Genomic DNA, 11,665 nt, shown 5'->3' with positions numbered 1-11,665 from the left:
AAGAAAATTGCTGTAATTCTGGTGGGAGGGAGTGTGAACTGGCAGATCTGCTTGGAAGGCAATCTGGCCATTTGTAGCCACAAACTTAAATGTTCACTTGATGCAGAAATTTCACTTCTAGTTACCTAATATCAGGAAATTATCACAGGCAGAGAAGGCATAAGAATGCTCTTGCATCATCATTTATTTTTTTAAAAAAGAAAATATCTTAGCTATCCACTTGTAAAGGATTGGAGTTTGGTTGTGATACACGGATATAACAATAAAATACAATGATTAGAATTACGTTTGAATAATATTTAAAGTCAAGGGAAAAGTGCTCATTCTATAAGGCTGAGTGGAAAAAGATAAATTCCAAAACTATCCCAGATTTGTTAAACACATTGAATTTATTTCTGTATAAGAAAAGACTAGAAGGAAATAGATAAAAATGCTAACTGTGAGGTAATGAGGAGTGATTTAAATTTTATTTCTTGTTTAAACTTTTATTTTCCAAACTTTTTAGGATGAGTATATATTACTTCTTAATAAAATGAATTATATTTCTAAAAGTATGATAGGGAAACTTGTGTGTGTCTGTGTGCCCCCGCGCGAGGATGTGAGAAGTGAGAGCAAAATAAAGTGTTGGAATAACAGGATTTATTTTTAGGATTACGGACTTTACAGTTAGGTGGGCATTATGCATTCCGCTTCCTCTCCTCACTTACCTACTCGTGTCTGAAGAACCCCAGTTCAGGTGTTAGCAGGTCGCCCAGAAGGAAGAACCGTGGAATGGCAGACCGTCCAAACTCGAGGGAGCCCCTCAGCATGGTCCTGCTTTAACCTCATCTCCATCGCACACATTTTGGCAAAGTGGAAGAATGCATCTCCTCCTCTAAGTTTTGTCTCTCCTGTCCCTAGATGCGAATAGAATATAAGCTATCTTTCCCTATCTTCAGCTAAAAATTCGAAAGTGCGCACTCAGGTGTAGCTGCCCCTGGGAGGACGCAGCCCTTTTCCCCCCTGTAGGCGACAGGTGAAAGCACCCGCGGGCGGTAAAGGCTCGGGGCGCCCAAGACACCCTGTAAACCCAGGTGCACCCCCAGCTCGTAGGCCGGAGCAGTCACCTCTGGGTTCAAGCGTCCGTAACAGGGTTGCGGTTCTGAGACTAAGGGGAGGGAAAGGGAGGGGGAGGGAAGGAAGGGGGCGGGGATAATGGTCCTTTTTAGACGTCGCCCGTCCCTTCGACTCCCCTTCCTTTCTCGTCCCCTTCATTCTGCCTGTCGACAAGCCTAAGAGGACCGGAGGAGAGATCCGGAGCCCCTTGGCCTCTCAGAAGACCCAGTACCGCACTCCTCGCGGGTTTCTGGTCCAAGGCCTCCCTAAGAGCACGGCCGGAGCGGAGTGCCTGCCTGGGGTGGCTGAGCACCGATTCTTGAGGCTTTAAAAAAAAAAAAAAAAAAAAAAAAAGTAGGAATGCCTCTTTTACATTTACATTAACACACACACACACACACACACACACGTAAGGAGGGAGATATGGGACTCCATAGAAGCCCCCGAAGTCTGCCTTTTCGGAGAGGATTAGCTTCCCCCCGCCTGACAAAAGCTGCTTTGGGGCGTGGGCCTCGACTACCCCAACTCCTTCTTAACCAGTCCTAGCTTGCCCCGCCCGCTCCTGCCCCATACTCCGTTGAGAGCGATCGCGTATATATTAACTCTACGGCTTCCACGCTTCTCGAGGGCTGTGGGAATTTTATAATCCAGAACCAAGCTCCCGAAGGCCAGACGTTCTGTCTTGGAGCGTCCCTCCTGGCCTTCCAGCCACACCCACTGCCGGGTCCCGAAACACCCCAAACCCGCGCGCGCCCAGGCGAGGAGGGGGCAGACACTTTCATCCCACACTGGCTCAGCCGGTTTCCTTCTCGAAGCTCTCCAAGAGCTCGGTCATGAAGGAAATGTAGACGATGGCCAGGCGTAGGGTCTCGATCCGAGACAGCCTCTTCTCGTAAGCAAAAGTGGGTACCTTCCTCCGCAGCTGGTCGAAGGCCTCGTTGAGGTTGAACATCCGCTTCCTCTCTCGGATGTTGGCGGCTTGGCGCTGGGCGTACGTGATCACTCTTTTCCTCTTGGGGCGGCCCAGCAGGGAGGCGCCTCTCCCGTGCTCCTCTTCCTCCTCGTTTCCCCCCTCTTCTACTTCACCCTCCTCTTCCTCTGGATCGTCCGCAAAACGCGCCAGACTCCTGGGTCCTTCCTCTCGGAGCACAAGGTCCTGGTGGTCTCCATAGGGGACCCCGGGTGCGAAGTCGCAGAGAAGAGGGTGCCCCGGGGAGGCTAGGGACAGGTCTGCGACGAATTCCAGCACGGTGGCGTCCACGCAGCTCTCGGGATAGGCTGCCATCGCATCGGCTTGGCCCTGCGTCTCATCGGTTTCTCGAAGGGAGGGGCGAGACTGGTGATGGGCTTCCTAATAGCCCTGAATCTGATGGGTCACCATCACCGAAGGACCAGGGGACATTAATATTTATAACCAAGCTGATAACAGGATTAGTTGCACCGACAGGGAAGGCTCTGACAACGTCGCTCCTCTCGAAACTGATGGAAGAAGACAAGCTTGAGCACGCATGGAAGACTCAAAGGGACAGGCCTCCAATTCTGCGATCCTTTTCGCTGTGCCACCTGGGACAGTTCCTTCTTGGCAACAACTCCCAGCCCTTACCTGCTGTGCTTTTTGTGTCTCTCCACACCCCCGCAGCCAACTAATATTCTTCAGGCTCCTTATCTCATGTAGTTTTTTAATTTAGCTTTGGATTTTCAAAGCAAGGATGTTTTCCACCGCTCTGGCTTCTCCTTGGCTTCAGAGTAGGAGTTCTGAATCTTGCCACCCTAGGCTGCCAGTGGGTGTGAAACAACTGCATGTGCTTTTAATGATGTCCTTAAGAGGGGCCCTGTCTGCCAGGGGTCGAGGGGAGCTGTTTGTCTGGTATCCCAGTGCAGCGGCTACTGAAAGGCAAGATCTTCCATTAGCTTAAGTAAGCACGGTAGGGGGGCCGAGAGTGCATTCCCCAGAGTCGCTGTTGGAACCGGCTTTCTCTTTCCACTGGGTCGTAAACAGCTCTCCTTTTGCTTTACCAACCCTGACTTCTAAAATCTGTTTTGCTGTAATCAGTCTAACAATTGAGGTACTTGACTTTCCTTTCCTAACCCTATCTCCCACCCACGTAAAGGATTTTACTTAGAGGGCAAAAGTTATGATGGCAATAAAACGAAAAAGGGAAGCTCAGAATATTTCCACCCAGTGTGCTTTACTGTATAATCCCAGCATGGGAGGCAAAGCAAACTCTCCCCCCCAAACAAAACAACTTCAGTCTCTTTTCAAAACTGCGATTCACCCTTTGATAAACCAGTTGGTCGATCAGCTCACCCTCTGTTGAGAAGTCTTTCAAATTTTAAATTGCTAATCAGTATTCGTGAACAAAGAATAATCCTGACACTTCTACCTGGTTTGTTTTCCTCATTACCAGCCTACAGGATTTAAGAGCAGAAACTATACTGTTCTGCATTTTATTTAAGAGAGATTTTGGTTATCTTTTTTTTTTTATTGAGATGAAAAAAGACTTTAAATTTGGATAACGAAAATAAAATTTTACTGATTTCATATTATCTCATATATATATATATATATAACAAAGAAGGGTTCACTTTTCCTTCTTCCTTTTTTTTTCTTTTTTTTTTTTTTTTTGCCAGTAGCTATATTTATTTAATTATTCTGTGTAGGGATTTTTAAGAAGACATGGTGGGGCAGAACAACATGGTAGAAAATCATTTTAAAGATGAGTTAGAAGAAATAGCCTAAAAAGATGAGTACAGAGATGCCTTGGTTCAAGGGAGAAATACCTAGGACATCAATTCCTATTAGCAAGGTAAGTTGTGACTATGATGGTTAAGTTAGTACATTGGACAGCTCCCAGAAACCGCTTATTTCTAACAAACAGGTAAGCACAATTCCTCTTCTTTTTCCTAGCCTTCCGGTGAGTACTCCCAGGTACTATTAAAGCAATAGCATCTTGTAGTCTTCTTTTTGCTTTCTTCTTCTTCTTCTTTTTTTTTTTTTTTTAACCCATTTGTGTCTAGGTTCTCCCTTGCTCTTTTGTCCTTTAATTAGTTTTCTTTTCTCTTGCCTGTGTTTACTCTTCACTCTCCAATTTGCATTGTGATAACTCAGGCAGAAAAGAATCAAAATTAATGTTCCTGAAAGATGTAATGAGAATGAGATCTTTGATTATGATTACCTATTTGTTTTTTAGTAAACTTCTCTCAAAGAGAAGACTGAAAAATAAAAAAAGAATTGGAATTTCAACAGTGGCTAAGGAAAAAGTAAATGGGAGGATTAATTTTTGTTCTGACAAGCAGTAACATTCTTTCTAACTCTTGTTTAACTTAATACATTGTTAAGCATTTGGATAAATTTTTTTTTTTTATAGCTTTAACTTCCTCTGCTTTTTTTTTTTTTAATTTTATTTATTTATTTATTTATTTATTTATTTATTTATTTATTTATTTATTTATTTATTTATTTATTTATTTATTTATTTATTTATTTATTTATGGCTGTGTTGGGTTTTCGTTTCTGTGCGAGGGCTTTCTCTAGTTGTGGCAAGCAGGGGCCACTCTTCATCGCGGTGCGTGGGCCTCTCGCTGTCACGGCCTCTCTTGTTGCGGAGCACAGGCTCCAGACGCGCAGGCTCAGTGATTGTGGCTCACGGGCCCAGCTGCTCCGCGGCATGTGGGATCCTCCCAGACCGGGGCTCGAACCTGTGTCCCCTGCATTGGCAGGCAGATTCTCAACCACTGCGCCACCAGGGAAGCCCTTGGATAAATTTTATAGTTGATTTGCAGTTGTTGAATGTTTCTCATGACTTATTTTTTCCTTTTAAATGCATACATCAGCGGAATAAATACCTCACCTAGTGAGAATCTAGTTCTACATCAAACATACATCAGGACATTTAATGAAGGGAAATATGGTAGAAATTTAAATTTAAAATTTAATAAAATAAATGTCAGAAGCTATCATGAGACTCTAAGAGACACTTGTCTTGGACTAAAATTCTTTATGATTTTATCTAAGGGAATGAATATTTCAACAATCACATCACAAAAGAAACTGTAGAAAAATTAAAGGAACCAATACACAGGATTGGGTTGAAATTCTCTATAAAAATACTAGAGAATTTATTAAAATGTTTAATAGGCATGCATATAGCAACTATTTAAAAATACTTTCTCTTCAATTTTATCACAAAATCCCAAGATAAACATTTCTGTTTGTACCACAATAATTTGTTTATCTTGTAAGGCTCTAATCATGGTGACATAATCAGAGAAAAATGTTAAAATCTAAGTTATCATGATTGAATCTACTTTTTGTTTATAAATATAATTAATTATAGAACAGAAATAAGTGAAATTGTTTTCTCTGCTTATTTTGAAACATCCACATTGTTAAAAAAAAAAAGGTTTTTGTGGATATTTGGTTCCACAGCAAATATAAATAGTAAATGCAGTAAATTTGTAAAGTACTATGTGGTTTAAAACAGTTCATTTCACTGGAAGGAACCATTATTTTCATTTCTAGATTTGAAAGAAGAAACATTTTTTAAAAACCCAACTGAGGATTAAAGGACATTAAATTCAAACTTGATTCTTTTGGGTTCCAGGCCTATAGATGTTTTATAATTATTCAGTGACCTACATGGAGGCTTTTGGAAAGAGTTTGATAAGCCCTCAACAAATTTTTATCAAGATGTTTCAGGAAATGATTACGAAATGACAGTTTTGCTTAGTTTATTACCTGCTTTATCTCTGTTGGCCATCCCAGTTAAACATTAAACATTTTGTGTATACAGATGGTCCCTGATTTACCGTGGTTCGACTTAAATGATTTTTTTGACTACTATGGTGCAAAAGCAATACACATTCAGTAGGAACTGTACTTCAAATTTTGAATTTTGATCTTTTCTCTGGCTAGTGATACACAGTATATGGCTCTTGCAATGCTTGGGCCACAGCTCCAAGTCAGCCATGCTATGGCGAGCGTATACAACCCATACACTTAAAACCACTCTGTACTCATACAGCCATTCTGTTTTTCACTTTCAGTACAGTATTCAATAACTTACATGAGATATTCAATACTTTATTATAAAGTGAGCTTCGTGTTACATGATTTTGCTCAACTGTAGGCTAATGTAAGTATTCTGAGCATGTTTAAGGTAGGCTAGGCTAAACTATGACGTTCAGTAGGTTAGGTGTATTGAACACACTTTGACTTTCAATATTTTCAATTTATGATGGGTTTATCTGGATGTAAGCCCATCATAAGTTGAAGAAGAGCTGTACTATTATCTTGTATTCAGAATCAAAGCAGAAAAAACAAATGACCAGGAATAACCTGAGCAATAACTGCTAAGGGGGCTGGAGCATGGGATTAAGAGTGTTAAGGAGAGAAAAGTAGATAAAAAAGTATCCAGTGAGTAAAGCAAATACCTAACTCTTCCAAATTTATTAAAACTCCTCCCTTCCTTCCCTTCTTCATGCCCCTTCTCTTATTCTTACAGAATCATTAGGCAATTTTTGGGAAAATGATAAAATAAAACAAAGGTAAATGTTTGTCATGACTGCAGGGATAAAAGTCTAAGAAACACTCCCTTAGCTGACACAGAGAAGGGGCCTGCATTCTCTTCTTAATCCATTTCAATTTATGCATGGTTTATGGCCTTAGCTGATTTTAGAGTTAGGAGAATGTATATGCATGTATTTTATTTTTCTATTTTAGGTAAACTATTCTTTTAAGTTTAATACATATACTTAAAAATTCACCAGTCATATATGTGCAGCTTAATGAATTTTCATAAAGTAAGCATACTCATGAAACCTCTGCCCAAATTGGGGAGTAGAATGCACCACTGAAGTTAGAGATTATGTAAAAACAGGTAAATATTAAGTATATGGCTTGAGACCATTTCAACCTCTCCCACAACATCGTACCTATATCATGTCACAGAACACTCTCCAAAGTATCACTCTCCAAAGTATTATTCTTGACTTCTAAGATTAATTTTGCCAATTTTTGAGCATTATATAAAAATAAACTGTGTACTCTTTCATGTTTTTCACTCAACATTTTAAAATGGGATTCATGTATATAATTCTCATTGCGGAATAGTGTTTCATTGTGTGAATATATCTTCTACTGTCTATGGGCATTTGGGTAGTTTCCAGTTTTTATCTATTACAAATAGCAGTGCTATGGTTATTTTTGTACATAACTTAGGTGAGAACATTTATGCATTCCTGTTTTTGTATATACCTAAAGTAGAATAGGTTATGTATATGTTCAGCTTTAGTAGTTATTGATAAATTATTTTCCAAAATGGTTGTAACAATTTATACTGTCACCAGTGATGTACTAGAATTCCAGTTTCTTCACATCCTTGTCAATAGCTGGCATTTTCAAGCTATTCTGAAGATGTGCATGTGTACCACATTGTGGGTTTGACTTGCATTTCCCTCATGAAAAATGAAATTGAAGACCATTTCTTATTGGCTAATTGGGTACTGGCTCCTTAGTAAAGTGTCTGCTCAACTGTTTTGCTAATTTTTATAATTATTTATTTATTTATATATCTATTCAGCTATGAGTCCTATGTCATATATATGTATTAAAAATATATTCTCCCTACTCTGTGGCCTTTTTTTTCACTCTTAATGACTGTCTTTTTTTGAAAATAAATTTAACTTATTTTTATTAAGACAAATTTTTCAGAGCAGTTTAAGGATTACAGCAAAACTGAAGGGAAGGTACAGAGATTTCCCATATACATCCTGCCCCTACACATGAATAGCTTTCCTCATTATCAACATCTCCCAACAGGGTGGTACATTTCTTACAACTGATGAACCTATACCGACATATCATAATTACCAAAGTCCATAGTTCTATCTTAGGATTCACTTTTGATGTTGTACATTTTATGGGTTTGGATAAATGTATAATAACATATATCAAACATTATAACAGAGTATTTTCATTGCCCTAGAAATTCTCTGTGTTCTGCCCATTTATCCCCCATTACCCCCCAGCAATCACTGATCTTTTTATTATCTCCATAGTTTTGTCTTTTCCAGAATGTTATATAGTTGGCATCACACAGTATATAGCTTTTTCATATTGGCTTCTTTCACTTAGTAATATACATTTGTTTTCTCCATGTCTTTCATAGTTTTATAGCTCATTTCTTCTTTGCACTGAGTAATATTCCCGTGTCTGGATATTTATTTATCCATTCACCTACTGAAGGACATCTTGGCTGCCTCCAAGTCTTGGCAATTATGAATATAGCTGCTACAAACATCCATGTGCAGGTTTTTGTGTGGAGCTAAGTTTTCAGCTTCTTTGGATAAATGCCAAGGAGCATGACTCTTGGACTGTATGCTAAAAGTATATTTAGTTTTATAAGAAACTACTGAACTGTCTTCCAAAGTGGCTGTACCATTTTGCATTCCCAAAAACAATGAATGAAAGTTCCTGTTGCTCCATATCCTCACCAGCATTTGGTTTTGTCAGTATTCTGGATTTTGGTTGGAAGTTTTTAGCTTGAATATAGTCCAAATTATCATTTTTTTCCTTCATAGTACTATTTATGTCATGTTTAAGAAATCTTAACCTATTCCAAAGTGATGAAGACATTCTTTTTTGTTTTCATCTAAAAGCTTTTTTTTTTTTTCCTCTCACATTTAGAACTTTAATCAACCTAGAAGTGATTTTTTTCTGTGGTATGAGTAACAGAGGTGGTGGCCAAGATTTATTTGGTTTTCAATTGGATATCCAATTAACACAGCAACATTATTGGAAAGCCCATCCTTTCCACATTAAACTTATTCATTATATGAAAATATTTCCAAATAAAATGAGCATCTTTTCTGTCTTTAGAAGCTCTAGGAAAAAATTCAAGAAATGTAAAAGAAAATCAATTCTATGATTTGAATACATTTAGAGTTAAGAAATTCTTACTTACATTCAAATTAACACCTTTAATTAACATTCTAATTAAAATCCTGAGTTCAAATGAAAGCAAGGGATCCCCAGAATGCCATAGTTCAGAAATTGGCAAACTTTCTTGTTAATGGAAAAAATAATAAAAAATTTAGGCTTTTTATAGGTCATACAGTCTCTGCTGAACTAGTCAACTTTGCCTTTATAGTATAAAAGTAGTCATAGACAAATGATAAGAATGGTTGTGTTCTCTAAAACTTTGTTTACAATATTTGGCAGTGGGCTGGATTTAGCCCTTGGACTTTAGTTTGCCGATCCTCGCTCTGGTTAATGAGCCTATTTCCACATTCCCTGTGACTCCTAATATGGAGACTTGCTAAGATAAGGCACTCAGAAATATAAGTGAATATAAAATTGGTGAGCATGTATCTTGTTTATGTGTGTATATGTGTGTGTCAGGGAGTGTAAAAATGCTCCTGAAGCAATTGAATATGTAACTAGTGTCTTTGAAATTATACTGAGGTGCTATAGAGTAACAAGAAGAGGCTGGATGGGAAGCATACATACCAGGTTAAAGTTACCACTGCAGAGATTAAAGACTTATCTCTAGTCACTGAAAACAAATGCTCTGCTGATGATCTGCTCTTTAAAATATTAGTATTGCTAGGCCCTGGGTGAAATACATTTAACTAGGAATAAGTAAGGAAGAGATAAAGTTCCTGGACAGAGCAGGCTTCTACTTTGTGAATCGCTTCTCATTGTCAAAATTCATTCATTCAACGAAGAGGGCAGCTGTTTCAAGAGGCTTAACCTTTCCATCCTTATTTCCACCTACACACCCTCTTTTTGCCATAGATAACTTGTGGCAGAAACTGCTCATTGTTCTCCAGCATCTACTTAACCTTTTTCCTTTTAGTAATAGACCCACCCACACATATTTTAGCTGAGTCCCACTAAAATTATGACAATGGGTTAAATGAGAAGTGATATATGCAAGTTCAAGTTGGTCTCTTGAAACCTTTGCATTCTACTTTGTCCTTTGCCTTCTTCCCACAGCCTAGAATGTGGGTGCTTTCGTGGTGAGCTAGCATTGACCACATAGACAAGGACATCACCCTATGGCAGGGGCTGGAAAACTTTTTCTGCAGAAGGCCAGATAGTACATATTTTACGTTTTGCTGATCTCTGTCACAACTACTCAACTCTACCATTATAGTGTGAAAACAACCATAGATAATACACAAATGAATGGGTGTAGCTGAATTCCAGTAGAATTTTATTTACAAAAGTAGGTGCCAGGCAGAATTTGATTCTCAGGCTGTAGTTCGCTGACTCCTGCCCTAGAGGATGGCAAAGCAACAGGAAACTGAGACTTGAAATGATTCAATGAAGCAGAACTGAACCTCTCAAATACAGATTAACACGTGAGAAAAAAATATATTTTCAGTGTATCTCAGATCTCTTTATTATAGTGGTGTTTTCTGCTGGCACCTAAAAAACTAGACCATGATTTGAAAGATTAGACAGATATGTTACTTTATATCTAGTTTTAAAGTATCATATATAAAAACTGCTTAAAACTGGTTATTAGTTTTTTTTGCCTCAGGTTTTTCCTCTTCATAAGAAATAATTACATTTGTTAGCCATTGGAATAAATGTATTTTCCAGATTTTTGAATATATTAGTTCTTAAATTAGTTGTCGTTTGAACGCTCTCCAAATTCTTCACTTCTTTTTGAAAAACGTGTAAAATTAGAGAGGTGTGAAGACAAAAATATCCCTCAGGATGTTATAAAATACTACCCCTAAATAACTTCCTTTTTTTCCTCATTTCCTATACTATATTTTTGCATGTTATTTTTAATAGTAACTTTCCTTTGTAATAAATATTAGGAGTTTGACACTCATCCTTAAGTCCGTAAGTTCTCTGTATGTTTGGAGATTAATACTATATGTGTAGTTCTGCAATTTAGTAATTTTCAGTTTTTCCCATTATACTATTCATTTATGATATGGGGAAAATATTAGTATTAAGTTGAAACATATGCAACTGCCAAAAATCAAACAATTTTTAAACTAAAAAAATAAGCAATTTAAGTTGGTTCCATGTAATATATTCAGACTCCTACTTAATAAGAAAATGAAATTAAATATATTAATATAATGAATGTACTAATCACATCAACACATACAAATTATAATCTGTTATTCTATTGCATACTAAAGTTTATTGCACAGTAAATTTTATTTATTTATTTATTTATTTGGCCATGCTGGGTCTTTGTTGCTTCATGCGGGCTTTCTTAGTTGCAGGGAATGAGGGCTACTCTTTGTTGCGGTGCGTGGGCTTGTCATTGTGGTGGCTTCTCTTGTTGTGGAGCAGGGGCTCTAGGCATGAGGGCTTCAGTAGTGGCAGCACGTAGGCTCAGTAGTTGTGGCACGTGGGCCCCAGAGTACGTGGGCTTCAGTAGTTGCGGACTAGGGGCTTAGTTGCCCTGCGGCATGTGGGATTTTCCTGGGCCAGGGATCAAACCCCTGTCCCCTGCACTGGCAGGTGGATTCTTAACCACTGGACCACCAGGGAAGTCCCAACTGCACACTAAATTTATATACAATGTTTTTCAACAAA

General features: G+C 38.5%; 1 protein-coding gene across 1 annotated transcript; it reads right to left on the bottom strand.

Annotated features, from left to right (window-relative positions):
• Nucleotides 1–1,888: 1,888 nt before the first annotated feature.
• FERD3L (Fer3 like bHLH transcription factor) lies at nt 1,889–2,380 on the bottom strand. Its single transcript, XM_068550426.1, has one exon. The coding sequence runs from the start codon at nt 2,378–2,380 to the stop codon at nt 1,889–1,891; it is 492 nt and encodes a 163-aa protein (XP_068406527.1).
• Nucleotides 2,381–11,665: the final 9,285 nt, after the last annotated feature.

The sequence above is a fragment of the Eschrichtius robustus genome, chromosome 8 (assembly GCF_028021215.1).
Source record: "Eschrichtius robustus isolate mEscRob2 chromosome 8, mEscRob2.pri, whole genome shotgun sequence".
Lineage (NCBI taxonomy): Eukaryota > Metazoa > Chordata > Mammalia > Artiodactyla > Eschrichtiidae > Eschrichtius > Eschrichtius robustus.
This window is presented reverse-complemented; position numbering and strand designations above follow the sequence as displayed.